Source organism: Haemorhous mexicanus, chromosome 25, assembly GCF_027477595.1.
Source record: "Haemorhous mexicanus isolate bHaeMex1 chromosome 25, bHaeMex1.pri, whole genome shotgun sequence".
Lineage (NCBI taxonomy): Eukaryota > Metazoa > Chordata > Aves > Passeriformes > Fringillidae > Haemorhous > Haemorhous mexicanus.
Genome location: NC_082365.1, coordinates 6214738 through 6240933, shown reverse-complemented (window position 1 = coordinate 6240933; position 26196 = coordinate 6214738). Strand labels below are relative to the sequence as shown.

Below are 26196 nucleotides of genomic sequence, written 5' to 3'. Positions count from 1 at the left end.
GAATGGGGTGCAGGTATAGAGTAGGGTACAGGCTGGGGTAGAGACTGAGGGGCAGGCTGGGGTACAGGCTGGGGTGCAGGCTAGGGTGCGGCTGGGGTGCAGAATGGGGTGCAGGTACAGACTAGGGTACAGGCTGGGGTACAGACTGGGGTGCAGTCTCGGGTACAGACTGAGGTGCAAGCTGGGGTACAGACTGAGGTACAGGCTGGGGTACAGACTGGGGTGCAGTCTCGGGTACAGGCTGAGGTGCAGGCTGGGGTGCAGTCTCAGGTACAGGCTGAGGTGCAGGCTGGGGTGCAGTCTGGGTGTAGGCTGGGGTGCAGTCTCGGGTACAGGCTGAGGTGCAGGCTGGGATGCAGTCTGCATGCAGGCTGCCTGGCCCGGGCAATAAGGACACAGTGCTCCGTGGTTCCCACGCGGCCGGGAAAATCTCCGGCAGGATCCACAGCGCCTCTGGCCCCAGGCTGGGCTCAGGCTCCGGCTTGCGGAGCGCTGCTGGCTCCAGGCGCTGCTGTCTGCACTGCCTGTCAGGGCAGGGCCATCCCTCCCTGCTGCGGAGTCACAGCACCAGCACACAAACCACCGTGGGAATCCCTGGGCACACAGGTGCAGCGGGACTGGTGATCAGGGAGCCTCAGAGCGCTAATGGGGGGCTTTGGAGTCCGACTGGTTTAGGGGTCATGACTGGCAAAGCTTTGTGCAGGATTTGTGCTCTGCCGTGTCCTGTGCAGTCCCACAAATCAAAGCAACACCAGGGTAAGAAGCTGAAAGTCCTGTTAAGGGACACTTTTGGTACAGGGAATTGGGGTCCCCAGCATTCCCCCACAGCCCAAGGACATCCCAGGGTGAGACAATGTCCAGCAGCATGGCTGGGTCACTACACCATCATTTCAGTGCCCTGCTGAGGGGTCTCTGCTGCAGCAGCAGCTTTCCAGCCTCTTTTTAAAATTGGGACCCAGCCACATCCATCTGTCCCAGTGTCACTGTCACACAGGCAGAGCTCCCTGTGGCACAGATTCTTCGGGCACAGCCTCATCCATCCCCTGTCCTGCAGGAGAGGCCTGGGGTCCCCACCAGTGCACTAAGGTCCTGTACACGTCAGCTGAAGGAAGGCTGGTGAGGCCCCAGGCAGGGATGTCACCTCCTGCCTTGTCTGAAGTGCCAGGTGGTGGCCCTGCCAGTGTCCTCTGCCCCACTGTGCCAAGGGGAGGTAGCTGCGCCAGCCCAGCTCTTGCGGTGCCTCTGTCCTGCCCCAGCAAGGGGGGAGCCAGCGCCAGCACCGGCCTCCCCGGGGCCACTGTCCTCGTCCCAGGGCTGCACAGCGGTGACCTCACTTGCCCACAGGGATCCCGTTCTCCCCAGCGCCTGCTGAGCTGAGAGCCATCTCCATCCGACTCCTGGGAAGCTGCGATTCCCTGGGCTGTCCCACCGGGGCTGCATCCAGCTGCACCACTGCAGAGAGAAGGCTCCCGTCACCCACTTGGCCAGCGCTGGGACATGGGGCATCCTGAGGGGACTGGGGAGTGGGGCCAGACACCATCCCCACCCCATCCCACGTGCAGGATAGCAAAGGGCCCTGTATCTCTCAGCCCACCCCAGACAGAGGGAGGATGTTAGAAAAGTCCCTGTCCAGGGATACAGAGAGGCCAAACCCATGGGGCATCCCAGCCAGTGCAGAGGGACATGGGAACACTAACCTGCAGACCCACCCTGGTCCACGGGACCCCTTCTGTGATTCCCCAAACCACTCAGGGATGGGAACCTGTGGCCAGGGACCTCATGCCGGGCTGGGTCCCGCTCCTGAGCCCCGGTGGCTGCGGTACCTGCTCGGCAGCTGTGCCGGGCGCGCACCTCCTGCATTGCCTGCTGGTTCTTGAAGCGCACGAGTCCCATGGTGATCTCAGCGTTCCAGCCCGGATCCTCTTGGGCGCAGCGGAAATCGATCTCGAGGCTGTCGTCCATCACCACCGTGAAGTAAATGTGCCTCTCCTTCCACTCCACGCACTCCACGGCCTTCATGCGGGCGAAGCTCAGCTCCTTGCGCCGTGAGCCCTTGGGCTCGAAGAGCTGCAGCCCCTTCTCCGTCAGCAGGCACCGCTTCTTCTTCCAGAGCTGCAGCAGCCCCCCGCTCCGCTTCTCCAGCACCCCCTCCCTCAGCACCTTCTCGGGGGTCATCACGGCTACTCGGCCCCGGGATCCTCAGCACCCTGCGCCGGCCCAGCCGGGCATTACCCGCCGGGGGAATTCCAGCCGAGCTCCCGGGGCCAGGACCCACGGTGGCCGTGCTGCCCCCGGGACTCGCCGCTCCCACTGCGGCTCTCAGAGGGGCTGAGCCACGGGCTGCCCCATTCCGGCCGCCGGCCCTGTGCCGGGCTCCGCTCCCTGCCCGATCCGCGTGTGGGATCCGCGCTCGCAGGAGCTGTCGCTACTTGCCCGGCCGCTCTCCCACTCGCATTCCTGCCGCCTCGCCTGGCCCCTCCTGCTCTCAGGCTCCCTTCACGCCCAGGCGAAGCCCCGGCGCAGGCCCGACCAGGCCCGGCGCAGCCCCGCTTCACCCGGGAGGAGCTTTTGGGGTGCCCGAGGGCAGGCGCAGCCTCAGGGCCTTAGTGTCAACAGGCGGGGTGTGGGACGGGGCTGCACGGCAGCGGTGCAGGGTGCGGCATGGGGCTGCATGGCTGTTGGAGGTGCAAGAGCAGCTCTTTGTTGGGACTGGGGGTTGCAGTGCCAGCCAAGAAGGCACAATGGGCTGCAGTGCCAGGGCAAGGGCTTCTGGTGTGCAGTGCCAGCTGGGACAGTAGACTGTCTGCAGCACCAGCCAGGCAGGGGCTCTGGGGACCCCGAGTGCAGCCCAGAAGGAGAGACAAAAGCAGAGAACAGACAGCAGCAATGGGGACAACCCCTGACAGCCACCCCAGCCATTCACCCAAGGGTGCTGGGCCACCCCTTAGCACACAGAGCTCCCATCCCTCAAAGCCCAAGACGGCGGTTTGAAGCCGCCAGGCTCTCCCACAGCAAGGAGCAGCATACCCCAGCCCGTGTGACCTGTGCAGGGGGAAGGAGCCGTGAAGCAGGGCCAGGGCAGAGCAGCCCGGTCCTCCTGCCTGATCCTCCCCCCCTTGCAGCCAAACACCGTCTCCTTTCCAGCCCGTCTCGTTCCCGGCCACCACAGCACTGTCTGTTCCTGTGCCAGCGCCTGGCACCGAGGGTTCCCCGGGCTGGGCTGGGCTGCCGGGGGGCACAACTGGGGACTTGTGCGTGCTGTGGGCTGCCAGGGCGGGTGACGGTCACATCTGGCTGGGCAGCTGAATGTGCCCTTGCAAACGCCGTGAGAGTGGATCCTTCACCCAGGTGAGATCTGCAATGGGAAGAAATCCCCCCGACAAAGTGCCGGGGTCATTGATGGAGGCTGGACCAGCCCCTGGCTCCTTGGCACGCAGCTGCTGTCCCAGCGCCCACCCTGCTCCTGCACCCCTTGCAGACCCATGCCCGCAGAGCCCCCGGCTGGAGTCCTGTCCGGCCCCAGCCCCTCCATCAGTGCCGGTCCCTGCCGGGGGCTTTGCCGGCAGCCGCCGTGGCCAGCGGGCAAGTCTGCAGCGCTGATGAGATGCACCTCATTATCCCTCATTAAGAGGGCAGGGCGGCTGGCGGAGCCAGGAACTGGTTCCTGCTCCCTGAGGCCAACCTCGCCACGCTGGCAGAGATCCTGGGTGTCCCAGGAGACCCAGGCTCCTGACGTCAGGCGGCCCCGGAGGTCACCCTGATCATCCCAGCGCTTGGGAAGGAGCAGAGCAGTGTGGGTTCCCCCGGCAGAGCAGAGCGGAGCAGAGCAGACCAGAGCAGAGCAGAGCAGTGTGGGTTCCCTTAGCAAGGCTGCTTTCCCACGCACGGGTAACGCTCAGCTCCAGGGATGCCGAGCCCTGGGAGCTCGGGGGGAGCAGTTTTGCGACTGTCACTGTTCTGGTAAGCTGGGATGTCCGTGGGCAGTTCTGGATCACCATCCAGCTCCATCCTCACAGCCCGGGGGAGAGCCAAGGGCTGCCAACCCCTGCCTGAGACCCCCGCCCCTCTGCTCACCGCAGTCACTGCTTCTCCAGGCACCAGCCACCAAGGGAAGGAGCTGGTCCTGCAGCCCTGGGTGTGAAGGAGCTTTGTGAACATCCTTCTCCACTCCTGTCTTCTCAGCTGTCCATTCCCAGACACAGCAGGGGCAGGGCTCTCACCCTGCCAGGCTGCCCAGGGGGGACATGGCACCTCCTGCCCTGCAGCAAACCCTGCAGGACTCGCTGTGCCAGGCTGTGGGTGAGCCAAGGGCTCTGCTCCGTGGGCTGCCCACGGCTCATCCCATCCACACGGGACCCTCAGGGCAGGTGATGGGGCTCCGGGCTCAGTCCTGCCCCGAGGTGACATCCCCACAGAGCTGGGTGACAGGGTGACATCCCCTCTCACAGCTCTGCTGGCCGTGGGGCTTGGGGGCTTCAGTCTGACCCCTCAAGTGGTGCCATCACCTCGAGGCTCCAGGGTGCTTGGGCACAATCCAATCCCTGGTTTGTCCCTTCAGGGCAGGTTTGGGTGCCATAGCCCCTTTCCCAGGCTGCAGCCCCCAAGGGCAGGAGCTGCTGGGCACAGGGCAGCTCTGCTGCCTCGTGGGGGAGCTGGACAACACCTGGGCACAGGTGAGCAGACACGGCTGGGCCCTGCCGTGCTTGCTGACCAGCAGAGGGTAGCATGGTCAGAGCTGTCCCACTGCAGCTCGGGCAGGAGGTGCCCAAAAAGCACCTCTAGTTCCACCCTGCTTCTCCTGGGCCATGTCCCACCACCTCTGCCAGCCCCCCTCATGCCTCTGTCAGGATGTGCAGCCCCCGTGATCCTATCCTGGTGTCCCCATGGTGGTCTCTGTCACTCCCTAAGCCACTCTGAGGGACCAGTGCAGGGTCAGCAGGTGTGTAGAATCCAGGGTAAACCCTCAGGGCATGGTCCCTGTCCAGGGATTTTTGGGGCTGGGAGCTCAGCAGAGACCCACTAGGCAGGAGAAAAGTGGACGTGGGGAGGCTGAACTTTAGTTTTCCACTGTCTATAGAAAGGTTGTGGAGACATGGCCCTGCCTGGCAAAAGGACACAAGACACCAGGCACAGGGGCTTGTCCCTAGCAGACAATCAGGGATTCATAGAACCATTAGTGTTGGAAAAGCCCTCCCAGGTCACAAGATCATCCATTCCAAACCACTCCCCCAGCACTGCCACGATCACCACGTCTCCACCTGCCACATCCCACAGGTCTTCTGAACACCCCCAGGGGTGGTGACTCCACCACTGCACTGGGCAGCTGTGCCAGGGCCCGACCATCCTTTCAGTGATGAAACAACCCTTTCAAGGGTTGTGTGGCACAATGCTGTGACAAGATCCACAGTGATGGGACCTCCATCCTCAGGGGGTTCCTGTACCTGAGTGGACACCAAATGCTCTGATCAACCTGACCTTTGGAACCCTGCCTAAAGCAGGAGGTTGCAGTTAAGGCTTCTGCTGGTCCCTTCTAACCTACATCTTTCCATGGCCCTGCAAAACCAAATCCAGCATTTTCTCCTGGCTTTGACCAGACCTCCAGTAGAACTGGGCTCTCTGGGGTCCATCACATGTGAAATGTCACTATCTCATAGAACCACCAGCTGTTTTGGGTTGAAAGGTTAAGAACCATCCTATTCTACTCTCTGCCATGGGCAAGCACATCTTCCACTATCCCAGATTGCTCAAAGCCCTGTCCAGCCTGGCCCTGTACACTTCCAGGGATCCAGGGGCAGCCACAGCTTCTTGGGCCCAGGGCTTCTCCATCCTCACAGCCAAGAATTCCTTCCCAATATCCCATCTAACTCTGCCCTGTGGAGTGGAAAGCCATTCCCCCTTGTCCTGTCCCTCCAGGCCCTTGTCCAAAGTCCCTCTCCAGCTCTCCTGGAGTCCCTTTGGGCACTGGAAGGGGCTCTGAGGTCTCCCTGGAGATTCTTCCAGGTGACATCCCCAGCTCTGCCAGCCTGGCTACAGAGCAGAGGGGCTCCTGCTCCTCCCCTCTCTCTGACAGAACCCATACAGCTACATGAGGACGGGACTAAATACTCATTGTAGCTTTACTGACCAACCAGCACTGCTTGGGCACGATCCCATCTGGGGCACATCCAGCTGAGATGTCACAGCAGCAGCACAGCATCTCCTGCATGCTCACAGAGAAGGCAGCAGCTTCCTGACCCCTCCACCCCTGCAAAAGACCCACCTCACACCTCTGCAGCAGCTTATTGACCCCCCCATCTCTGCAGGAGCTTCCAGAACAAGCTCCCCCCACAGCTCCACGTGAGAGCAGCAGGGCCTCTGCCAAGCGAGGGAGGCAGGTTTGAGTCTCACACCAGGCTGGTACCTGAGCCCTCTGTGCTGCAGCTCCCAACACTACCCGAGCCTGGGCTGTTTGCCCCCCACACCAAGTGCCACCAGACCCCTCATCCCAGCCACCCCACAGCCCAGAACAGTGGGTCCTGCTAGAATCTAGAGGGGAGAAGTTTTTGGAGATGGTAAAGACTCAACTCCCCATCTCCACTTCATAAACACCATGTAAAACTGAGGCTGTGATGAACAGGAGAAAGCACTGAGGTTGATAAAGGAGCCCCAGTCCTGCCCCAAAAAAGGATTTCTGCCTCTGTTGTGCTTCTCAGAACACTCCCCATCTCATTTGCTCAACCACAATGTTTATACCTTTAAAAACCCCAGAACTCAATTGTCTGTGGACTCCCTAAGCTGCAGCGAGGCTGATCCGAGTCCCACCAGTCCAACAGGAGAATCACAGAAAGGGAGTGAAGAGTTTAGATGGAAACCAATTAAACCTGGGCAGCTGCCAAACTGGAGGCTTAATGATCCACAAGCTGTAAAAAAGCAGGGAGTAGGTGAAAAGCTGTTAATTACTTGGCCCTGCTGGGCACGCCTGCTTGGAGAGGTGCCACCTAAAAGCACTGATAGGGGTTTTGAGAGCCTGAGCACATGTGTGGTGCTACCAACACACCCCAGAAGGGCTGTCCCTGGCCTCCCAGCATCAACCTCTGCTTTTGGAATAGTTATCCCTATTCCTGGAAATCTTCAACAACAAGGCTTGCAGCAGCAGCCTGGACTAGTGGAAGGTGGAACAAGATGAGCTTTAAGGTATCCTTCAATCCAAACCATTCCATGCTGATTCTTGGTGGGAGCAGAGGAGGAGCCCATCCCAGCGAGTTGCAGAGCTCAGCTGGCTTTAATTTCAGGCCAGGGCTGCAAACACCTCCCCAGCCCTGGGCACCCGGTGCCCACCCTCAGTCCCAGACAGGAGTCAGAGGCAGGGCCAGGCCGGGGAGCTCTGATGTCGCTGATGTTTTATTGCTTGCTCGGTGTCACGGCTGAGCACGGCCAGCGGGACGGGCAGCGCAGGGCAGGACTTGGGCACCGGGGCCTCTCTGCAGCGGCAGGGAGTGGCCCCCCTGTGCCCCCTGCCCCAGCAGGACTCCACAGGGACAATGCTGGGACCCCCCCCCCAGCTCTGGGGAGCGCCGGGGCAGGGCAGGAGGGGCTGGTGCTGCGAAGCAGCAGTGGCTGGGGGCGACAGTGGGTGACAGTGGGGCACTCACTGTGGCGTGGGGCGGGCAGGCAGCGCAGGACGAGCCCTGGGTGAGTGCAGGGCTCAGCCCTGGGGCTCACTGTGAGTGGATCAGTGCCCCGGCGCCCTGCCCGAAGCCAAAGCCCTTGGGACCGAAGTTCTTGGCGTAACAACCTGCAGAGGACGGAAGGGAGACACGGGTGAGGCTGGCGCAGGAGCGGGTCCTCCCCAAGGGGCACACCCTGTCTGGCCAGGACAAGGTTTGCCAGATTTGTTGAGCAAACAGAGGCCCTGGCTCAGCAGGAAATTCTCCAGCTCTGTGGCTGGCACAGTCCATCCTGAAAGCAGCTGCTGGGCCACCCCTTCCCCAGCCTCCAACCCCCCCGGGTCCTTTCACCCCCACCCCTCAGAGCCCAGGACAAGCCAGCAGGGAAGGTGGGGCTCACCTTTGCAGTAGATCTCCCCATCTTTGTCTGCCAGGGTGGTGGACTCCAAGCTTTTGCCACACTTGGCACAGCGGAAGCAGGACTTGTGCCAGGACTGTGGGAGAGGAGCCAGTCAGACCCCAGGGACAGGGCAGCCAGGCTCTGGTACCAACCAGGCTCCCTGCTCTGCTTCTGATCCTAAGGGTCTGGCAAGACCTCTGAACAGGATAAAAGCTTTTCCCTGGAAAGCACTCCCAGCCCCACAGGGAAATACAGAGAGGAAACTCAGTTGTGGGCACTGCTCCTGTGCTGATCTGATTTTGGAGACCTTTTTGCCGACAGTCTAAGAAGTCATTTGCGCAGTAATTTCTACAATAATTCGTAAGGAGCAATCCCCCCCTCTTTGGGGGCTGCCCTCTCTTAACCAGCGAGATATATCCCCGCATTGTCCTGCTGAAACCCACAACTGGGGTGGCAGCAGGGATGGGAGAACTGCCCCACACAACCACAGCTCCAAGGAAGGCAGAAAACAGAGAGGAAAAATGCCAAAACCAGACAGTGTTTAAAAATAACCTCCCATGGTTCCAGCAGTCCCCTGGAGATAAATGAGCTCACAGCCTTCAGGCAGACCTTAAGTAGCCAGAGCTGCTCACCGAGGAATTTAAACAAACACTTGGGAAAACATGAAACCTTTTTTGGAAGAAAATGTGAAATTCATGGGCTGGAGGAGGAGGTATTGGATGCAGTCATCCAGCAAACATTAGCACATGAAATACATGCTCTGGAATCCTCTGTGGGTCTACTTTAATGTAATTGCTTCACCAACTTTGGTTCTCAGTAAACACTGGGGCCAGAAGCTGACCAGAAAGCCCAGATCATGGTTTTAAGGGTAAATTCAGCTTCTGACCCTTGACGTGTCCATCACAAGCCAGCTGGGGGGGCAATGATGCTGAGGGGCCCTTTCTGTTGACCTCTTTCCTTGTTCTGGGGACACAGGACAAGCACAAACCCCAGGAGAACAGAGCCCAGCCAGGTCAGGGAGTGAAGCCTCATCACTAGTGAGGCTGTCCCAGCATGGCCACCCTGTCCCCATGGCACAAAGCCTGGCAGCCTGGCCTGGTGTCCCTGACCAGCTCTGCATGTACCTGACCTTGTGGGGAGGGCAGCTCCAGGCAAGGACCTCATGTGGGGTCCCAGGGCTGGCAGGGTAGAAGGGGTCCCCAGGCCTTGCAGAGGAGCTGGGCTGGGACCAGGTCACAGCTCAGGGTGCAAAGAACCCTGGTGAAGGGATGACCTTTGGCACAGGGAGTGCCAGGGCTGTGACAGTGACCTTCACACCAAACCCTAAGCTGACCCAGCCACCACCAGAACAGCCCCAGGACCATTCACCAAACCCATGCCCTCAGCTCCAGCACCCTGCCCGACCTGTGGACAGTGCAGACCACTGGAATTCACTGCCTGCCCCAAATCCTGGCCACAGCATCCTGGCCTGGGGCACAGAGGGGAGAAAGAGGCACTTTCCAGTGAACAGGGACACTGGCCATGGCACATGTCACTGCTCACCCTCCCAGCACATCCACAGCAGGATGTCCACTGTGGCCTCTGCTGAGCAGGGCCAGAAATATTTAACATAAAATGTATTTCTCCCCCATCTACAAGTCTGTGAGAGCACTGCAGCCTGGATAACCTGTTTTCCAGACATGCTAAGATCTCCTTTTGGTGCCAGGCTTCCAGGTGAACGTGGCATTGGACCCAAGCCCAGCCCTGGCTGAGGGCAGGTCCAGACCCTCTCTGAAGGCGTCCCTGCCATGCAGCATCCTGTGCCCCATGCCCACCATTCCTGTGCCCACCATTCCTGTGCCCACCGTCCCTGTGCTCCCCATCCCCTGTTACCTTCCCAGCTCCGATGACCTTCTCGGCCGCGTACACGGCCTGGCCACAGCGGGGGCACCCGTCAGCTCCTCCCACCTTCTGGGCCATCCTGGCTGCGTTGGGGTTCAGGGGTCGGTGGGGCTGGCCCCTGTGGGTTGCAGGGAGCTCACAATCAGGGATGCAAGGTGGATCCCAAATCCCAGCCCAATTTATAAGGGAACTTCCAGAACAGTGAGCCCCATGGAAAGTTCAGCCTGGGGGCTGTGTGCTGGGAGGGGGTGGGCAGTGTGCTCAGGCAATGGGGATATGTCCCATCCCATCCCATCTCATCCCATCCCATCCACCAAACAGGGTTCAGTGGGATTCCCTGGAGCGGCAGAAGGGCCAGGCAGGGCATGGACACTGCTGGGAGCTCAGCACAGGCTGCACCACAGCCAAGCACCACAGGACAGGTGTGGGGAAAAGGTGCCCACAGCCCCAGTGTCAAAAACAAGGCTCCAACTCACTCTTCATATTTGATTCCCAGGGACTCGCCCTTGTCCGTGCTCAGGGTCCCGGCTCCCTGCCCATAGCCATAGCCCTTGGGGCCATACTTCTTCCCATAGCAGGACTTGCAGTAGATCTCCTCGCCATGCACGGCCACAGTGGTGCTGTCCAAATTCTTCTTACAGACCACTAGAAAGAGGGGAGGGTGTTGCATCAGCCTGCTCTTGCAGAGCTCACTAATGAGCTGGGGAAAACAAGCCCTTGCAGGGACAGCAGAGCTCAGCTTTCAAGGAGCAGGGAAGGCCTCGCCAGGATCCAGCTGCAGGGAGCACATGCAAACCAGGCAGATAAGGATCACAACAAGAGCAGTGTCTGGCTTTAAAAGGAAGCAACTACCAAAGCCAACAGGGTGATACCAAGAGAAGGAAAGCTCCTTTAACCCTCTGGGTACTGCTCTCCTGCAGCTGCATTTAAACCACGAGGGTGAATTTTCTGTACAAATCACTGCAGGATTCTCAGGCCTGGGGATGGATGTCCTGGCCCCACACCTTGTCCACTGCAAATCCACGGCAGGAAGCACTCAGGGCAAAGAAATGTGAGCAAATGTGTTTGCTGGTTTTGATGGACCAAGAGCCATCCAAGAGCAGCCCTGTGGCCATTGCCACACCTGAGGCACTGCAAGGGCTTCACACATTGGGCACAGTCACCTCTCCAGAGCTCAAAGACTCCCCTGACACCTCAGCCCTGGGCCTGGGGGTGTGCATGGGGGTGGTCTCAGGTGAGGAACTCTAACTCAGCCAGGTATTTGAGCCCTGGGGGTCAATGTGGGATGTAAGATGGGACAGGAGGAGATGGCAGCCAGGCTCAGGGGCCCTGCTGAGCCCATCCAGAGCTTGAGCTTGGTGCTGGGCTCAGGCCTTCTCTTGATTTTTAGGTTTCCATAGAATCACAGAGTGGTTTGGGTTGGAAGGGACCTTCAGTTGGATTATCCAACTCCAACCCTCTGCCATGGATACTTTCCACTATCCCAGGTTTGCTGCAAGCCCTGTCTAACCTGGTCTTGAACACTTCCAAGGATAGAGCAGCCACAGCTTCTCTGGGAAGCAATGCTCCACCACCCTCTGAGTAAAGAATTACTTCCTTATATCTAATCTAAACTTTCACCCTTATATCTAATCTAGATTGCTCCTCTTTCAGTTTTGAAACATCCCCTATTACCCAGTCATTATCTGCCTGTGTATAAAGTCTCTCTGCCTCTCTTTTATAAACATCTTTAAGGTCCTGAAAGTACCAGCTCCTGTCCCAGCTCTGTTCACAGCTGCCCCGTTCCTTCCCAGCCCTCCCTGAGACACTCTGCCCAGGTAGCAGGAGGCCACCAGCACCCAAACTCCAGGTGCTGCCCAGTGTCCCTGTGCCCTGTGCAGGATCCCACTCCTGGGGCAGAGTCTGCAGCGCTGGCAGCCAGCCCCAGACAGATCTGGCTGCAGCTGCCACAGCTTCCCCCGCCTGCTTTCCAGCCTTAAATGTCCAGGCTTCCAGCAGCTTCTGGGCCAGCAGAGCAGTTCCTTGGCCTTCCCCAATATCACAGGAATGCAAACAGAGTTCTCCCCTTGGAGCAGCACAAACTGAACAGGGGCAGAAGGCAGCCCTTCCATGACTAAATACAGCCAGGAGAACCCTGTGTGCCTCTGCTGGGCCAAGGAGGAGGAAAGGGAAGCATCTCCTGCCATCTAAGGAGGCTCTGGCAGAGTCCTCTCCTGGCTACATGCCCTGACCACAACAGGAGCTGGGGATGGAGAACAGATCCCAGCTGGGAGAGACCAGAGCAGGTAACTGGTTCCAAAGCTGCTCTTGGGATCTCTGCATTGCTCTGGAGTGACGCTGCTCAGCCAGACCATCAGGAAGGAATTTGGGCACTTTCATTGGCATTTCACAAGGTTTTGTGTGAGCTTTTTCCGGGGGTAGCAGTGAACGGTCTTGGTGGGATCTGGATGGATTTGGAGCTCCAGCCCAATCTTTCACAGTCCCTCATCTGTACTCACAGAGCTTTGAGAGGCAACAGAAAAAATTCTTACCCAGCCCCCGGGTTTGTGCATTGCAGAAATTCCAGTGCACTGCACTCAGGAGTTAAGGATCCTTTGTTTTCCTAAGAGTAGCTGAGCTGCTCCACAACAATTAGACAAGAGCTGCCTCTGCTTTCCAAGGCCATGGGGCTCATTCCAGCTCATTTCTGCTGCACTACCCAGGCAGCTGGATCACGGCCAGGAGTCAATCACCAAGTTGCTCCCTGAGCTCTAATGCACTGTGGTAGGCTTGGCTCCTTTTAGATGATGTTTTTGGCAGATCTGGTTGAAGTATTTGTTATTCTCCCCTAAAGATAATGGTTTTAAGTTCCTTGATGGGGCCCAAATGCAGCACTGGGGAACAGGCTGAGAATGCAGGGGCTCATCCACAGCCTGTGGCACAGACTAGAAACAGTGGGCAGCAGGGTGGGCTGGCACACTAGCCACAGCCTGACAGAGGAGCCACAGCCAGGACAGGCAGAGCTGCTGGGTACATGTGGAGTGGCATAACAAATGCCTGCAGCCCTGAGCCCAGAACACTTGCTTCCATGAACACACACGGGGGACCTTCTTCCCCACTCTGGCTGTGTATTCCCACCTGGAAGAAATGCCTTGAGCCTCATTTCATGGCTCTGGAGGCCTGCCCTGCTCTCTGGGTGCCAGCATCCCATGGCAGCAGCTTTCCCTGGCAAACCAGCTGTGTGTACAAGGAGTGAGGGCAACATTCCCCACCCTCCTTATCTGAGGCCAAAGAACAGACAGGATTTCCTTCTGCAGAGCAGCTGCCATACAAACCCAGCCTGTCAACCTCATCCTGCCCAGGAAATGCCTCAACAACTCCCACTGAGCCCTTCCAGCCAAAGCAAGCTTGCAGCCTGGAAACTCTCACAAATGGGAGCTCCTGGCCACGCTGGCCCCCCTGCAGGGAGCACAGACACAGCAGCAGGCTCTCTGTGCCCAGTCCCACCTGGAGCCAGCTGTGCCCTCTGTGCCCCAGGCAGGCTGGACGAGAAGTGTCCTGCAGCCAGGCTGGGTGGGCACAGGGGCATCACAGGGATCATCCCATGAGGGCACTGGAGTTTCCCTGCTGGAAGAGATCAGTTCCAGAGTGTGCCTTGTTTCCAAATCCCACTCCTGCTTGCTACCCCTATGGAAAAGATCCCAACTGTACTCCCTGCTGCGATGGGATGCTGAGACTGGGACCAGGGCACTGGGACCAGCTGAGGAAACATTAAACCTCAGTGGGGCCCTGCTGCAAGGCCACCCTGGAGATGCACTTCTGCTGCTCTGTGACAGATATAACAGGCCATCAGCCATCAGCAGACACACGCAACGTGTGTGCTCCTGTCCACAGAATTCCAGAGAGGTCTAGGTGGGAAGGGACCTTAAAACTCATCTTGTCCTACCCCTGCCATGGGCAGGGACACCTTCCACTAGACCAGGCTGCTCCATGCCCCATCTCCTGTAGGCAAAGGAGAATCATATCAGAATTCTGATATGTGACAGTCTCCAGGGACAGAGGACAGTAATCTGGTACCACACAGGCTGAGGACACTGCTCATCTTTTGAATCAAATGTTTTGCAGCCCCTCTGCGTGTCCCAGGTTTAAGGAGCTGCTCTCAGGAGAGCCCTGGGATCCCCAAAGGCAGGGAAGGGTGTCTGGGGACTTGCAGCTGGATCCCAGCAGTATTTGTAGGATCCTGCAGAGGGGGCAGAGGAAGGGAGCTCGGCACTGGATTGCTTGCAGCCAGATCCTGCTCTGCTGCCCCTCCCTGGAGGTGACACTTGGGCCCAAACATACCCCAGATACACCCTCAGTAACAGGGGATCTGCAGATAGGCTGGGAGTGATGCTTCTCTGGAGGCTTTTCATCAGCACCAGGGCCAGGACAGGACCACATCTCCTTCCCATCATCCCCTCTGACATGAGCAGATTCCATGCCAGTTCCCCAGGCTCAACCACCTTTTAGTGTGGCAAAGCCACTGAGAAGGCCAAAGCCAGCCCCACCTCCAGCACTGCATGGGATGTGCCACCTCCTGCCACCACTGCTGGGAGAGGCCCTGCCTCCTGCTTTGATCCTTAACACCTGGACACAGAGCAGAGGACCCAGCCTGGTCTGTCCCTGGAGGAGGGAGGGACCAAGGCTTTGTGTGGGCGCTGGCTGAGGTCAGCCCTGGCAGCTTGGGCAGCCAATGTGTCCTGGGATGATCTGTGCTCCTGCCACGCTGGGGGTTTGGAGAGAGCCTGAGGAGCCCTTGCCCAGGAAGCAGAGAGAGGGTCAGGGAAGGGGTGGTACTCACTGCACAAGAAGCAGGACTTGTGGAAGCTGTTGCCTTCACACTGCACCTCCTCAGCGAAGTACACAGCCTTCTGGCACACCCCACACTTCTTCCCTCCTCCCCAGTTTGGCATCCTGCAGGGGAAAGCAGAGTCAGGGGCAGGGCTCTGTGGGGCCAGGATGGGGCAGTCAGAGCAGGCCCTGGAGCTCCACCACCTTCCCACACCCACACGTGCAGAGAGCACCCAGAGTGTTTGCAGGGGGCACAGACTGCAGGGCTGGCAAGGAGCAGAAGCATTAGAACTCGGGGACCCAGCAGTGCCAGCTGCCTCCCAGGAGCAGCAGAAATCCCTGCCTTGGAGTTGTGGGACCTCACAGCTCCTGTCAGTGCCAGGAAAAGGGAGGAAGCAGCACAATGGTGGGAGAGAAAGCACCCACAGAGTTCCCCAGGCACCTCCTCAGGTCACAGCCCTCCTGCCACCCCATGCCATGGTCAGGGTGACTGTGACTGAGCCTTGGTGCGGGAGTGACAGCTGCCACAGCCCTGGACACAGTCACAGCTTCTCCTCCCTAACCAACTTCTCCACCTCAGCCACTGCAGGGCAGGGCACAGTCAGGGCTGCCCGAGGGCAGGAGCTGGCCCCTGACACCACCAAAGCCCAGCTCTGGCACATGTCCCACAGCACCATCAGCTCCTGCCTGACCAACCCCTCCCTCCCAGGCACTCCCTGCACTCTGCTGTCTCCTCCAGGACTGAAGGCAGAGTAACAGAGCCTGGAGAATCTGAAAGCAAGAAGACAGACCAAGGCAAAGACCTGAGCACCACCAGCCTGTGGCACCATCCAGCTCCTCAGCAGGCTATAAATGCTTCTATCTGTCTTCTCTTTCTTAAACTGTGTCTGATGAGACACCATCAAGAGGCCCCTAGATTTGCAGATAACCCCAATATACTGTGAGTTGCTTACATGAGCAGCAGAGCTCCAGCCCAGAGGGGCCTTGACACTTGTGAAGACCAGGTCAAATAAACTTTGAGACAATCACACAAAGTCCTGCAAGGAGATTCTGAGGGAGCCAGGCTAATTGAGTGTGGCCAAGAGGAACCTAAGGAGGATCAAACAGCAGGGGTTGCTACAAAGACAATAAAACACTTTTTGGAGGGGCCCACTGATACAAGCAAGGTCAACAGGCACAAGCTGTAGCTTGAGAAGTCTCCAAGGGTCTCTTTCCATCAACACCTCTGGAATTCCCCATCCTGCTCCCATCTGGGGACAAGCAGCAGAAGTCACCATGTGCTTCCTGAACCCTGAACAGCTAAAGGAGGGCAAGGGTCTCCAAAACCAAACCCCATTTCCAGAGTACAAGACCTGCCAGCCCACCAGGTGTGTAGGATCTCATCACCTCCCTCAGCTCAGCTGTGTGGAGATGAGGACGGGACCTGGGTCTGCCAGGGCACACCAGAAGCCTTGGAGCCCCCCCTTGCAGCAGATCCTGGGTCATCTCGGGCAGCTGAAGCCCCATCCCTGGGCTTCCAATCCCAGTGGCTCCCCAGCTGGGGAGGTGGGTGCTAAACCCAGCAGGACTGGGGGCTGTGCAAACATCAGACAGAGGTGGGGGAGCATGAAGGGCTCACAGGCACAGCAAGACCCCTGCACCTCCCAGGCCAAGAGGAAGTCAAGATCTTCCCTGTGTGAGAGTATTTTGTCAGGAAAAGGGAAACTGATCCCAGCCTGGTTACCAGGGCAGGGGTCAGAACTGACTTGCTGACTCCACTTTATCCTGGCCACAGCTCCCAGGTGCCCAGAGGGTCTCAGTGCAAGACAGATAGAGAAGGGGAGGAGCAGGGCTGGAGAGACTGTGCTGGCTCCTGGGATGCTGGCAGCCGTGTCTGGGGTGTGATCACAGCAGCTGGGAAGTCTCTTTTCCAAAGGCCCCGCAGGCTGGGCTTCCCACTGTGCCAAACCCCTCCCTTTCAGCCTGATTCTTCCAGTCCAAGCCTTTGGATTGCCTTAAAAGGACACAGGCTGCTCTCTCCAGAGCCTGTTTTTTCCCCTCCATCAGGACAGCTTGACCTGGTTCAGGAGTTTCCTTGGAGGGCAGAAACATCCAGCAGCACCCCCTGAGCCCTGCATGGCGTGGGAGCCCACCAGCCCCTTCAGCTCCCACGTCAGGAACGACAGATACATCACTGGCTGCAATTCTTCTAGTCCCCCATCCCTTTCCAACCACCACAGCTGGCAGACCCCATCTCTGGGATTCCCCAGCCCTGGTTTTGGGGGCAGCCTCTTGCCAGCCCTCCCTCCTCCAGAGCCAGGGCATCCACAAGAGCACCCCATGGTTTGGGACCAGCTGCTCCCCTTTGCCTCCACAGCATGTTCTGTTCCCCTCAAAGCAGCAGCAGCGAAGGAAGAGGCTTTGTTTGTCCTGAACATCAAGGCTACCCTGCTCAAACTAAGAGATCAGCAGTGGGGACACCTTTGCCTGAGCTGCCTGGAAGCCTAAAGGAGGAGGTAAGCTTCTGGGTGAAGCTCACCTGACATTTGCCACAAGATGAGTCCCAGCCCTTTTGCTGCTGCTGATTTTCCTCAATCCACCATGGGAAGGGGCTCCAGGTGCCTCCACTCAGTTTAAATGATGCCAGGTGATTTGAGCAGGTGACTCTCACCATGAAGCACAAACATAGCCCCAGCAAAGCCACATCCCAGCAAAACCTCCTGGCACACACCAGGATGGATTTTCTGAGGGGAGAGACCATAGAAATTAGTTTGTCCTGGGGATCCACGTGAGGGCTCACAGCCAGACACAGAGAAAACCTGAGATAAGATTTAAGTTGCTGAGAATTCCCTGTTAGTCCACAACATACTCCCCCACATGCTATGAGCCCAGCAGGCCACACAGAGACCAAATTTGTGCTACAGGCTTTCATCAGCAGCTAAAAAAGGAATAGGAAAACCCTGCTCTGGGCACCTGGATCTGATCTGCCAAGTCCTCACAACTGCCATCCAGACAGATCCATCCTCCCAATTCCCTAAGTAATGGCCACTTTAAGATATGTCAGAGTGTTTACAATCCCTTCAGCGTTATTTTCAGAATACTTTGCATATTTTGCCCAATTGCAACACTTGGTGACCACAGTCACACTTCTCCAAGTCACTCTCAGCCCCATGCAAAATAAGGAACAGGAGGTGACATCCTAGAGCCAATGACCTCACTAAGCACAGGCAAGGGGCTGCCAAAAAAAACAAGATTATTCTCCTTCTTCCTGCAGCTCCACAACTCCCAGTAAACATACTCAGAGCCCTACAAACACCACTCAGTGCCAAGCAGGCTTGGCCCTGGAACCACTCCATTATCCACTACAGATAAGGGAAGAGGCCCCATAAACCAAGATCCCATCGTTTAGCAGCAGCTGCACCGTGGGGAGCACAGACAAGGGGAAGCTTGTGCAGAACCACCCAAGGCTGACACTTGCTGGAGATTAACCCCAGTTGCAGAGTGTGATGTTGCAGCAGTCCAGCTCTCCAGCAAAGACCAGCTTGGATGGAGCCTGGAGCAACCTGAGATAGTGGAAGGTGTCCCTGCCCATGGCAGGGAGTGGCACTGGGTAACCTTCGAGGTCCTTCCAACCCAAACCTGGCTGTGGCTCTATGAAATCCAGGCTCAGACTCACACACGTTTCAGTGGTGCTGTGTTGCACCAGCCTGGGAGGCAGTGTAAGCTACACTGGCATAAACCAGTATGGAACCAGTATGTACTGGTGCTCTGGGATGTCATCACTGGCTGTAAGAGGAAGCAGTGAGCTGATGCAGCCATCAGGCAGCAGAAACACAGTCATCCTCTTTTTCGAGTGGGTTGAAAGGTCAGCGTGCTCCTGTCACTGCCCCCAAAGCTGACACCCTCAGCCCTGCCATCCTGAGAGCAGCTGGGTGGGAGCTGCTGGAGCTGAGCAGAGCCTGTGGCTGTGTAGATGCAGCTCCATGGCCATGGGAGCAACCAGGGCAGGGCAGGTCCTATCTGTCACTCTGAGGAACATCCCTGCAGCCACCAAGTAGTCAGCTCAACCATCCAACCTTCTGCAATAGCTGGACAATCTTCCTGTGTCTGTGCCCTACTAAAATCCTACAGTAATTAATTGCAGAGCAATCACTTTGTGTTTGGAGATCACTGAGGAACAGCAGACTTGTACTGACCCATATAAAAAGTTCTTTTTTTCCAAATGAGAGTATTAAAACAAGTGAATGACAGAAGAGCACCATCAGTGCTGCACAAAATTCACTCCTAAGCATGTTCACAGTCCAGCAGAATTAATCCACGCCCTGGCAAAGGGAGAAGTCAAAGGGGAGGAAGTCACAGCAGGAGCCACAATCCCAGGGGTCTGAGGAATGCTTTTCAGTTTAGAGAGCAGCTGGCATGGGCATAAAATGGGCAGTAATTTAAAGCAAGAGGGACCCAGACAGATGAGACATGAGCAGAGCAGAGAGGAACCAGCTCCCAGGGACAGACCAGGGAACATCCCCTGGGAAAGCCCCGGGACATGGCACCAGGGGCTCAGCATCAGGACCTGCAGTCAGACCCATGGGGGACTCTGTCCCAGGCAACCAGGAACTGTCACAGAGCAGCTTGCCCATCACCTGGGCACAGGTGGGAATAGCTCTACAAGGGGCAAGCTAGAGCTTGTCCCCTGCTATGTCATGAGCTGGGAGGAGCAGTAATGTGAGCAGACTCTGGGCCACCAACAGCATAAACAAGGATAAGTGAGGTCATGTGTGACCCAGTGATGTTGAGCTGGTGAGCAAGAGAACGGGGACCTAAGGCTCGTGAGCTCAGAGACATGGACAACCACTAGGAATTACCAGGGAGAAATCACAGAACTGCCCCAGGAGATGCAGCAGGATCATATCAGATGCCCCTGAGGGCTTTGCTGGGATAGGAGGGAAGGAAGTCAAGAGACTCTGAGCTCGAGCATGATGCTCACATGTGGCTCATCTACTCTATGACTCCAAGAGCAGTCAGGCTTGACTCCAGCAGCAATCAAATGATTCTGCCACCAAGACAGCCTCAGGTTGGCTGTGCAGAGCAGGGGCCTGAGAGAGGCCAGCACAGAGCTGAGCCACCAGCCAGACACGGCTCTTGCAGCCATGGGCTGCACACATGGCTCCCAAGGTTGGCTTACAAAGAACTCACAGAATTCACAGAATGACCAGGCTGGAAGAGACCTTCAAGATCATCGTGTCCAACCCGTGATCTAACACCCCAACTAACCATGGCACTGAGTGCCCCATCCAGTCTCTTTTTAAACACATCCAGAGATGGTGACTCCACCACCTCCTCAGGCAGGCCTTTCCAGAACTTTATCACCCTTTCTGTAAAATTTTTTTCCTAATATCCAACCTATATTTCCCTTGGTGCAGCTTAAGACTGTGTCTCCTTGGAAGCAGGGTCCTCCATGAAAATCCCAACTTGATCCAGAACAAAAGCAACGGCATTTTCAGAAGTGCTAAGAAAAGCTCCTGACTCCCACAGGGATCAAGATCCATCACTGGACTGAGCCCACTTGAGCTTCCCCAAAGCCCTGAAATGCCCCAGTTGGCTGCATCCCCCCCACTTGGTGCTGCCTTCCAGGAGCAGAGCTCAAATGCTCTCAGGCAGCTCTCCAGCACTGCCATCCTGCCTGGAGAGCCCCTGATCCAGGGGACAGCAGAGGCTGGCACAGAGCCTATGACCCACAGGAGCAGCACAGCCCTGAGCTGTCTGCAGCAGCAGCCCTGAAGCGCTGAATCCTCCCCAGGGCCCACTGCACCTTGCGAGCCTCACCCCCAGCAGAAGAACTGAACATCCTGAGCTAGAACTGATCCACAAGGATCGCATCCAACCCCTGCCCTGCACAGACCCCCCCCACCACCAACCCCACCCTGGGCATCCCTGGCAGCGCTGTCCAAACCCTCCTGGACCTCTGGTAGCCTCGGGGCCATGCCCATTCCCAGGGGAGCCTGGGCAGTGCCCAGCACCCTCTGGGGGAAGAACCTTTCCCTGATCTCCAGCCTGAGCCTCCCCTGACACAGCTCCAGCCCATCCCTGGGGTCCTGTCCCATCTCACAGAGAGAAGAAATCAGAGCTGTCCCTCCACCGCCCCTCGGGAGGAAGCTGCAGACCACGGGGAGCTCTGACCTCAGGCTCCTCTGCTCCAGCAGGAACAGACCAAATGCCCACAGTTGCTTCTTGCAGGGCTTCTCCTCTCACCCTTCCCCAAGCTCTAAAGCCAGGAGGAGCAACCTGGCCCAAAGCCAGTCTCACCCCTCACACTATTTTAGCAGCGGCTCCTTCTCACGCAGAGAGAGACAGAAAATCTGATACAGGGACTTGACAGAATCCGGGGCTTTTGCCCAGTGCTCCTGAAACCCCTCCCACGGGCTGAGGGCTCTGAGGCTGAAAAGGAGCACTTGGAGCTGTGCTCGAGCCTGTGCCCAGCCTGATGCCCAGCAGTGCAAATCTCCTCTGCGAACCGACCCGAGCCCACATCTGAGCTACCCCAGGCTCCCTGGAAATGAGCTTTACTGAGTACCGATCTGATGCAAGAGCTTTGGCTTCCGCATCCCGCCATGTGCGCGTCTGCTCCGGCAGCGGGAGCAGCCTCGGCGGGTCCCACGGCTCCCGTGCCCACCCCACGGGCATACGGCGGGGCTGTGCCCCTCCCCAGCCCCGCATCTCTCCCGCTGCGGCCCGCGGGGAATGGGGCATCCTCAGGGGATGGACAGGGATGGAGAGGGATGGAGGCAGCTCCGGGCTGGGGGAGCGGCAGCCCCGGGCACGGGAGGGAAGGCGGCTCCGCTGTGCTCGGCAGGACCCGGCGGCCGCTTCGGCCCCACACCCACCTGCGGCCGGACCGGGGCGGTGTTGGGGTCGGTGTCAAATCCGGGGTCGGTGCCGGTGCCGGTCTCGGTGCCGGGGTCGGTGCGGGGTTCGGTGTCGGTGCCGCTGCCGCTGTCGGGAGCCGCTGGGGCCGGCGGCCGCCCGGCGCTTTTGTCGCTGGCGGGGCAGGGCGGGTCGCGGGGCGGTGGCGGCACTGATGTCACGGGCCGGGGGGACGGCAGCGCCGGCACCTCCTGACGCTGCCCGGGAGCCCCATCCCAACAGCAGGGCAAGGATCCTCCGGGTTAGAGCCCCAGGCTGGCTTCCGGTCGGCGGAAGCTCTTCCCAGATGTTTCGGCGCTATTTTGTTCTGCTGAACGTTTTCCTCTAAATTAAAAGAGACGTTGCAAGATTGGAGAATGGGCAGAGAGCAACCCTGGGGAGAAGGACATGGGGGTGTTGGCGGATGAGACGTTCAGCGTGCCCCGGCTCCGTGCTCTGGCAGCCCAGAACCCCCCTGTGCTGGGCTGATCCCCCAGGGGGGCAGCAGGGCAGGGGGGGATTCTGCCCCTGTGCCCCACTCAGGTGAGAGCCCACCTGCGGAGCTGCCCCAGCCCTGGGCTTCCAGCACACGAAGGACCTGGAGCTGCTGGAGCGAGCCCAGAGGAGGCCATGGAGCTGCTCTGAGGCCTGGAGCCCCTCTGGGAGAGCTGGGGATGTTCCCCTGGAGAAGAGGATTCTCCAGGAAGGCCTTACTGCTGCTTTTCCACAGATAAAACGGAGTTTATGAGACTTCAGCAAGAATTGCTGTACAATATGGGTGGTGAGGCCCTGGCACAGGGTGCTCAGAGCAGCTGTGGCTGCCCCATCCCTGGAAGTGTCAAAGGCCCGGTTGGATGGGGCTTGGAGTAACCTGGGACGGTGGAAGATGTCCCTGGCAGGAGAGGTGGGACAAGACAGGCTTTGAAGTCCCTTCCAACCCAGCCCAGGCAGGGATTATGAGTCTCTCATAGCAAATTGCAGAGCAGGGAATGAGGAGAGACTCTGTGGAAATGGCTCCCATGGGAACCCACCACAACAGTGCTGCTCTGGGTGCAGACAGATGGGGTGGAGAAATATGCACAGCCCCAAACTGCACAGGAAAGGCTGCAGAGGTGTTGGGAAAGCACTCCCAGCACAGCTGGAGGACAGGTGGGAGCCTGGCTCCCTGTGAAGGGAGAGCTCTAAGAAGTGAAGAGGCCAAAGCAGTGCAGATGCAGAGACACTGCTGCCCTTCCTTGATGTCCCACACACCCTCTGTACCCTCAGACGTGTCCCTCTGAGCCCAAACATTCCCAGAGCAGCCTACAGAAAGTGTGGCTGCAGGGCTGCAAAGCTGCTTTTCCCTTTTCCTGCATGTTTCTATGCCAGGGCAGTACAGGAGCCCAGGAAGGCCCAGGACCTTGTGACAAACAATTCCAAGGCTCCAAGGGATGCTGTTTACACCCTGAAAGGCCAAGGGTGGTCCATGTGTAGGCCTTGCAGCCTGACTCCACCCTGAATGCTCTGTCTGGTCACTGTTCCATGCTCAGAGCCCTGGCAGGACCCCACATCCCAGCTGGAGTTTGGCTGTCCCCTCATGTGCTCATCCCTGCTGGATCTGCAGCTTGCTGGGGTACAAACTCCCATTCTCCATTTTCTCCATCCCCTTGGGAAACAGTGTCCTGAATCTGTCCCACCCCAATACTGGCACTCCCCATGTGCCTGTGGAGGAGGGCAGGGACAGGAGTGGGACACCCTCCCTGATCCCAGCAAAGCCCACACAGGGTCAGGAACCAGGTGGCACCAGACAGGGAAAGGATCTTCCCTTTCTTAGGCATTTTTAGTGCCCTAGAAGATTCCAAGAAGATTCCACCCATCAGTGTTCTGTTCCCTGGACCTAGAGGTCAGCAAAAGGCTTCCACTTCCAGGAGCAGCTGCACAGGAAGCTCCTGGAGGGGAAGCCAGGAGATTGGAACAGTTTTGCTGGTGGCTAAATGGCTTCCCACCCTGAGCTGCTGCCCTGGGAGCCCCTGGGGCGTCTGTGCTCCAGGAGGATCTGCCAGCCCTTGCAGCAGGTGAGGCTGGAGAGAAGCTGGATGCTCCAGTGCTCCTGATGGCAGTGGCCATGGCCAGGATTGCCAAGGGAGGCCAGGATGCCCTTGGCAAAGGCTCCCATTGAATTTCTCTGACTTGAGCTGGCCTTTTTCTCCTTGACAAATGGAAGAGGGTACTGAAGACCAGGCAGCTGACACGAGGAGCCTGATGGCTGCTCTCTGGGGCTCAGGGACCTTTCCTCCCACTCCCCTCCCGAGGCACCACCGCTCGCTGGGGGCAGGCATTCTGCTGGCAGGAGCTGGGGAGCCCAGGCTGCTGGAGCTGCTGGGATTGTGCAACTGAAATTGGCAGGAAGGGAGGAGGACTGGGAGGGCAACAGGGAGCTGCTTCCTTTGGACCTGAAAAGCTTTGGCACCAGGTCCCACAGGAATTTTGCTGTGAACTCTGGGCTAAGAAATTCCTGTCACAACAGGAGGCCATTTCCTCTTGTCCTGTTGCCTCCCACTTGGGAGAAGAGCCAGACGTCCTCCTGGTTCTAACTGCCTGTCAGGGAGTTGTAGAAAATGAGAAGGTTCCCCCTGACCCTCCTTTTCTCCAGGCTGAGCCCCCACAGCTCCCCCAGTCACTCCTGGTGCTCCAGCCCCTTCCCCAGCTCAGTTCCCTCAGTGCCCTTCCCTGGACACGCTCCAGCCCCTCAATGTCTCTCTTGCCATAAGGGCCCCCAAACTGCCCCCAGGACTGGAGGTGCCTCAGCAGTGCCAGCACAGAGGGATGGGCACTGCTCCTGCTGGCAGCACCATGGCTGGTACAAGCCAGGATGCCACTGGCCTCCTTGCCCATTTGGGCACACTGACCACTCATGTTAAGCAGCTGTCAACCAAAACATCAACCCTTACAACTGCTCCTGGTGGTCATGGATCTCCCCCAGGGATCCCCAAGGCCTTGTAGAGCATTAGAGACATCCCAGAGCTGATGTCACTGCAGCATCTGGGAATGAGCATCAGAGGCTGTGTCCAAGGCAGGCTGCACGAGATGGTGCTGCAGATGCCAACCTACAGCAGACTTGGGCAGACCTGCCTCCTCCAGCCTCCATCTCACAGGAGCAAGGCAGGGGCTGCCAGGTTTCAGAGTTCTCCTACTCCTATTTCTTTTCTCCAGGGGAGGCAGAGCAAGTGGATTAAAAGCTGCATGTAAGCTTCAGAAAGGTTCCCTGTATCCCCCAGTTCTACTGCTGGAAATGCCATCTCTGGTAGCAGAGTGGTATCTCTTGGGCTCTGTAATCTGGGTCTGCTGGGGGCTGTCCCTCTGCCTCTCACCGTCTGCAGCCTTTCCATCTCCCCAACAGCACCCAGCAGAGCCCAGGGATGCAGGAGTGCAGGATTTTCTGTTCAGGGACTTTTAGCCAGGGGAGGGTCCATCTATTCTTCCAGGGAATAAGGGACAGGACAAGAGGAAGTGATTTCAAGTTTCCCAGGGAAGGTTCAGGTTGGATATTAGAAAAAACTTGATGGTGCTTTGCAGCTGAGAAACTGCTCAGCACCTGCCAGCCACAGCAGGAAGGAGGAAATGTCTTGCTTCCAAGCCAACAGCTGGGGTGAAAATGCTCTCCTGTGGTAAACGTGGTTCATTAAAGTCTAATTGTATCATTAACACACCCCTCCATCCCAAAGGTAACCCCCCCCCCTTCCAAAAGTATGACCACCGCTCACTGGGGTGGTCTTTGTGACTCTTATCTTTAAAAGCAAAGCAAAAGAATTTTACGCATAAAGGCCTGCACTCAAGTTCCACCTAAACAGAAAGAAACTGATAAAAATAAGTTGAGAATGGGGGGAAAGTGAGGGAAGACTCCATGGTTACCGCTGGGCTCAGTCAATGGGATGAACCTGCCTTTTTCCCCTTCAGGACCTGTTGGGTAAGAACTGCACTCTGTGTGCATTGAATACTTTAATTGGGGATTAGAGCTTGTCTGCAGATTGCTTTGAACACCTTTATGCAGTCAGATCCTATCACTGACAAATCCTATTACTGACAGTTATCATGGACAATTCTTGAACTATAACCTCACAGTTTTATTTCAATAAAGGGGGTTAGTTTATGAACTCTGAGGGTGAGTCCGTCCCCAGCACCGTCCATCGCCAGCAGCAGGGAACATACTCGGTAAAGAGGAAGGGCCCCTGCAGAGTCAGAAAGTGGGAGAGCTGCTGAGGCTTCTTCTTTATGCTTGAGTAGGTCAGTGGCACCACCAGGATCCAGCAGGATGGCCAGGGGAGGCTCCCCCTGACAGGGTGCTGACAGACTGCTCAGGCACAAGGGCTTGGCTCTCCTGGGGCACTGAGACAAATTAAACACCAAGGGTATCTTGGTTTTGAAAGCCAGGTGTCTGCTAAGGAAGGCAGGAGCCTCCCCTGAAATGGAAAATGTAAACCCCCTTCCCTCCAAATTGCTATAAATTTTAAATTAAGGGGCTCTCAGACAAAAAATATGGGAGCAGGAAGTAACAGTTCTTTATTAGGGAAGAAAATAAAAGGATAAAATAAACAATGCAGTAAA

At 57.7% G+C, this 26196-nt stretch overlaps 2 protein-coding genes across 3 annotated transcripts; both read right to left on the bottom strand.

The window, feature by feature from the left end:
• Positions 1-757: 757 nt before the first annotated feature.
• On the bottom strand, positions 758-7217 carry PHLDA3 (pleckstrin homology like domain family A member 3). 2 transcript variants are annotated; one of them, XM_059867456.1, is made up of 2 exons: positions 1852-7217; positions 758-1452 (listed from the first exon to the last, which is right to left on the bottom strand). In XM_059867456.1, the coding sequence occupies exons 1-2, from the start codon at positions 2173-2175 to the stop codon at positions 1138-1140; spliced, it is 639 nt and encodes a 212-aa protein (XP_059723439.1). In that variant the 5' UTR covers positions 2176-7217; the 3' UTR covers positions 758-1137. The 2 variants fall into 2 exon arrangements, with proteins under 2 accessions (XP_059723439.1, XP_059723440.1); XM_059867457.1 differs by having other exon boundaries at positions 1184-1452; positions 1824-7217.
• Positions 7218-7362: 145 nt separating this feature from the next.
• Positions 7363-21833, bottom strand: CSRP1 (cysteine and glycine rich protein 1). The gene is made up of 6 exons (XM_059867458.1): positions 21594-21833; positions 14747-14859; positions 10404-10572; positions 9919-10045; positions 8047-8140; positions 7363-7774 (listed from the first exon to the last, which is right to left on the bottom strand). Exons 2-6 carry the CDS (start codon positions 14856-14858, stop codon positions 7698-7700), a joined length of 579 nt encoding a protein of 192 aa, XP_059723441.1. The 5' UTR covers position 14859; positions 21594-21833; the 3' UTR covers positions 7363-7697.
• Positions 21834-26196: the final 4363 nt, after the last annotated feature.

Excerpts from the sequence above, each read along its gene's own strand:
- PHLDA3 (XM_059867456.1), bottom strand. The coding sequence starts at position 2,175 with ATGACCCCCGAGAAGGTGCTGAGGGAGGGGGTGCTGGAGAAGCGGAGC. Across the intron at positions 1,453-1,851 it reads ACCAGCAGGCAATGCAGGAG|TGGTGCAGCTGGATGCAGCC; the intron begins GTGCGCGCCCGG and ends TTCTCTCTGCAG.
- CSRP1 (XM_059867458.1), bottom strand. The coding sequence starts at position 14,858 with ATGCCAAACTGGGGAGGAGGGAAGAAGTGTGGGGTGTGCCAGAAGGCT. Across the intron at positions 8,141-9,918 it reads AGGTCATCGGAGCTGGGAAG|TCCTGGCACAAGTCCTGCTT; the intron begins GTAACAGGGGAT and ends CCTCTCCCACAG. Across the intron at positions 7,775-8,046 it reads TGGGGAGATCTACTGCAAAG|GTTGTTACGCCAAGAACTTC; the intron begins GTGAGCCCCACC and ends CGTCCTCTGCAG.